Source organism: Caenorhabditis briggsae (genome assembly GCF_000004555.2).
Source record: "Caenorhabditis briggsae AF16 supercontig from assembly CB4, cb25.NA_014, whole genome shotgun sequence".
NCBI classification, from domain to species: Eukaryota; Metazoa; Nematoda; class Chromadorea; order Rhabditida; family Rhabditidae; genus Caenorhabditis; species Caenorhabditis briggsae.
In genome coordinates, this window is record NW_025543459.1 from 5863 (window position 1) to 10875 (window position 5013).

The 5013-nt window shown below is 35.8% G+C and overlaps 1 protein-coding gene across 1 annotated transcript; it reads left to right on the plus strand.

Moving 5' to 3' along the window:
* Window positions 1-343: 343 nt before the first annotated feature.
* On the plus strand, window positions 344-3175 carry Cbr-btb-19 (the record flags this gene model as incomplete). The annotated part of the gene is made up of 4 exons (XM_045241073.1): window positions 344-438; window positions 780-1131; window positions 2552-2702; window positions 2922-3175. The coding sequence occupies 4 exons, from the start codon at window positions 344-346 to the stop codon at window positions 3173-3175; spliced, it is 852 nt and encodes a 283-aa protein (XP_045091125.1).
* Between the last annotated feature and the right edge of the window lie 1838 nt (window positions 3176-5013).

Genomic DNA, 5013 nt, shown 5'->3' on the forward strand with positions numbered 1-5013 from the left:
AAGAACCAACTTTCTATCCCATCTAGAACTCGAGATACGGTCATTTGAAGTTTCCAAGGTTAGAGACGCAGCGTATCTCGTCGTCTGCGTCTCTAGCCTCCTTAACTTGAAGCGGCTCTATCTCGGTTCCTAGAAACGCTAGAAATGTGATTTTTCGACAGAATTGTGGGAAATTTTGACTATCAAACAATTTTTTCAAACAATTTTTTCGCAAAAAAACATATTTTAAAAGTTACTAGAATTGTAAAAATGGCCGAAAATCAACCGGAATGTTTTTTGTATATTTTATTAACCGGTAATGTATCTAGATTCAAAGAAAAGGAATTTCAGTGTTTCCTGGAAAATGACACAACTGGAAATCAGCTATCAAAGTGAACCAAAACTAATCAACAACACTTTCGAAGCCTTAGACGACTCTGTCAAAAATGGCATTCAATGGTAAATAAACTTTGAGCTCACTTATCTCGACTTTTGTGAGAGATAACAAAAAGTGATCAACTGATAAAATGTTTATCATTATATCACCAATATTTTATCAGTAGACAAAATTTTGGCATCTTTTATAGAAACCAAGATAATCGAGCTCCAACTATAGGGATCGGAAGTGCGGATGACCGCGCAGCGCAACCTATATTCTTTGAGGCTCAATTATCTGTACTTATGTAAGAGATATCAAATGGTGATCAACTGATAAAACATTGATGACATTATGAAAAAAATTCTATCAGTTGAAATTTTTTTAATACTTTTCATAGGAATCGAGATAATTAATCTTACAGTAGATGGCTTGGTAGGCTGACACATGCTCAAGCGAGCTTTGGCTTCCATTTCAATTGGGAAGAGTTAGCAAATCAAGGAGCGGACCGTCTATCAGGATATATCATTATCAAGGAGTCCACTAACTCCTTCGCACCACAAAAAACAGAAGTCGACATTACAAATACTTCGATTACCATGATGACACCGTTTAGTATGACTCAACCTTTGAAATATGTCTTCAGCTTTGAATATTCTTTGACTCCACATTACAAGGAACTGAAGAAAGTGTCGTATGATGAGCTTTTTGCTCCATCTGACATGACTGATGCGGTTCTGGTGGTCGAGGAAAAGAGGATCCATGTTAATAAAGCGGTGAGGAACATAAAATTGATTTTCGGTCATTTTGTCATTTTTGGAATTTTTGAAAAATTTATTTTAACACAAAAAATAGACAAAATTTCCTACAATTCTGTCTAAAAATCACCTTTCTAGCGCTCTTAGGAACCGAGATAGAGCCGCTTCAAGTTTAGGAGGCTAGAGACGCAGACGACAAGACACGCTGCGTCTCTAACCTCGGAAACTTCAAATGACCGTATCTCGAGTTCTAGATGAGCTAGAAAGTTGGTTTTCGGACAGAATTGTTGAGTTTAAAATGGATTTTCAGATTATTTATGAAAATTAAAATATATGAAAAATGTGTTTTTGATGTCATTTTCAAGTTTCTAAGATTTTCGACTCATATTTAAATGTTGAGATTAAAGAGCGTTACAAGCATTTTCGTCGGTCACTACCTAGAAACCACCATAACTTTCTTCAGAATTGAGATTTTGAGATGATCTCAAGAGAAAAAATATAGACTTTGAAATGCTCTACAAAATGATATAAAACACTACTAACTGGGAATTGGGATTTTTTTGGAAATTTTAGCTTTGTTGAATAAAAGACACATCAATCTGAAAATAACTCTTTTTTCGGTTACAAAATAGACGAAATCCCCTACAATTCTGTCCAAAAGTCACATTTTCTAGCGCTTCTAGGTACCGAGATAGAGCCGCTCCAAGTTTAGGAGGCTAGAGACGCAGACGACGAGACACGCTGCGTCTCTAACCTCGGAAACTTCAAATGACCGTATCTCGAGTTCTAGATGAGCTAGGAAGTTGGTTTTTGGACGGAATCGTAGGGTTAAAATGGATTTTCATATTAATTATTATAAAGCAAAAATTTTCTCGTTTATGCCAGTTTCTGTGATTTTAGGATAATTTTGAAAGTTAAGGTTGAAGCAAGTTGCAAGCATTTTTGTCGGTTGCTAGCTAGAAACAACCGTAACTTTCTTCGAAATTAAGATTTTGAGATGTTTTCAATTGGAACATGTAGATTTTGAAAAGCTCTACAAAATGATATAAAATTCAACTAGCTCGAACATTTTGACTTATTGGAATTTTCGAATTTTTCGTAAAAGACAAAGATAGATTTGGAAAAATTTCATTTGGTCGAAAAATATACAAAATTTCCTACAGATCTATTTAAAATTACATTTCTAGCGGTTCTAGGAGTCGAGATAGAGCCACTTCAAGTCTAGGAGGCTAGAGACGCAGACGACGAGACACGCTGCGTCTCTAACCTCGGAAACTTCAAATGACCGTATCTCGAGTTCTAGATGAGCTAGAAAGTTGGTTTTTGGACAGAATTATAGAGTTTAAAATGGATTTTTAGATTTAAAAAGGAAATTGAGAAAATTGAATAGTTTATAAAGCGGGAAAATCTCGATAACTTCTTACCTATCAATTTTCAGTTCCTCTCAATCCATTCCGACTATTTCAAAGTCCTGTTCTCTAATAATTTCAAGGAAGGAAGCTTATCAGAAATCGAAATCAATGACATCTCCTACGACGACTTCGGACTCCTTTGCAGCAGTTTCTTCCCAAATCTACAGTTTCCAAATGGTAGGTGTTAGAGATAAATATGAGAGAAGGATAAGGTCCTTTTAAAGGCGCACTTCTCAAAAACCAAAAGAAATACGAAAAATTGGTAAATTACAAAATTGAAGCTCTAGTTCTGTTTAATACACTCAGCGACTTTTAGCCAAATCGAAAAATTCTGAACTCCTTTCATAGGACTTCAAAGTTGACTACTTTCAGATGGCACCGTTGAGAAGCTTCTAGAATTGGGTCGTCGATTCTTATTGTCATATGTCATCAGAATTGTTGAATATCATTTAATTCACGGTTCAAAAATTGGAATTCCAAAAATGATATGGTTGGCTGATGAATATGGAATGGAGGAGCTTTTGGAGAAGTGTATCCGTGAGATGGATTCATTGGAGAAGGCCAAACAATTGAGGGAATCGGAAGAATTTGAGAAGCTGTCAGATACAACTAGATCTAAACTTTGCGGACGTTTGGCGGCACTTTTGTGAATTCATTTGAATTTTTTCTTTGATTTTTTGTTGTCTGGAAGTTTGATCCGCCTTGAATAATCAATATTTTTTTCCAAAATCATAATAATTAATCCATTTTTCTGTCTGAATTGTGTGTCATCTGTGTAGAAAGTACAATAAATTCTTGTTGATTATTTCAGTATTTTTCGTCTTTCTTGTATATATTCCAGCAAAATCAATTAGATCATCAAATTCTCCGCAGTCGATTACATATGGTCTCAAATTTTCATATCGATCCCTCTCCTCTTCTAGCCTTAGTTATAGCCATTCAAACAGTTGAAACAGCCCAGCAGAGCTGAAATATAACGGTTCCGCCCACTTTTTTCTGTATTGCTCACTGCTAATTTGTCTACGCCATTCGACTCTACTGGTAACTCGTTGTACATATGAAATAGCTTGCTCCGCCATTTTTGCTCTCGGCCTTTTTTCCTTTTCCGTCTTATCAGTTCTACTCTTCTCCTTGAACAAATATTTTTGACATTTAGTTTTGAAATTTGAGTAGCATGTGTGTTCGATTTCTCATTCTTTTTTTTTCACCAATGAACATTTTTGCAGTTTCAGATTTTGAAAAACTACTTTGAATCGGTTATCTGGAAGCTCTATTCTCGGTTAGTGCACTCTGAAATTTTCAGTCACAATTTTTCTCGATTTCTTTTACAAGAATTGAGATAAATTAGCTTAAAGTTAACAGTGCCAGGTCACTTCTGGGCCCAAGTTAACTTTAACTCGATTTTTCTCACAAGGGAAGTGTTTTCAGAGGGGCGTTGAGAATTAGCTCAAAATTTGTACAAAGGTACTTTTGAACATGCTGAATACGATTTCAGCAATATCTCGGTCATAACCCTAATAGGAACAAAAATATGGGCTCTCAAAGTGTTTTCAGTACTACATTTTGACCAAAAACGTGCATTTTTCGAGTTTTAAAACTCCTTTTCCAGGATTTTTTCAAGCGGGAAACTCTTTTTCGATCATTTCTCTATCATCTTAAATAATTTTTGTACAATTTCAAAAAAAATCATCATGGGGTACCCCACACTTTAAAAGTGATTTTTCGAGAAATTTTTTTGAAAGTGCAAAAAAGTCTTTCAAACATTCAGAAATGATAGAAACATCATTTTCACAGAATTTGGCAGCTCGATTTCGTCTGTGAGCCCTGATAATTCCCAAAATCTGATAATTGCAAGAAATTTGAAAAACTGTAAACACTTCTCTTGTTCTGAAAACACTTCCCTTGTTAGTTATAGCCATTCAAACAGTCGAAACAGCCCAGCAGAGCTGAAATATAACGGTTCCGCCCACTTTTTTCTGTATTGCTCACTGCTAATTTGTTTACGCCATTCGACTCTACTGATAACTCGTTGTACATATGAAATAGCTTGCTCCGCCATTTTTGCTCTCATCCTTTTTTCCTTTTCCGTCTTATCAGTTCTACTCTTCTCCTTGAACAAATATTTTTGACATTTAGTTTTGAAATTTGAGTAGCATGTGTGTTCGATTTCTCATTCTTTTTTTTTCATCAATGAAAATTTTTGCAGTTTCAGATTTTGAAAAACTACTTTGAATCGGTTATCTGGAAGCTCTATTCTCGGTTAGTGCACTCTGAAATTTTCAGTCACATTTTTAGATACCCCCCCCCCCCCTGTGACTCGAAGCTCCAATTTTAGGCTCATATTGTCGGAATAAAAAAAGTGAGACTCGGTGTTTGCGTACTTTGATTCCCCGCCTCCCCCCACCGACGCTCCGCCCATCGCTTTGCAAGTGCGGCGTGGTGTTTTGGCGCGCCACTTGGAGATGGATAAATTCTATGAAAATCTCAT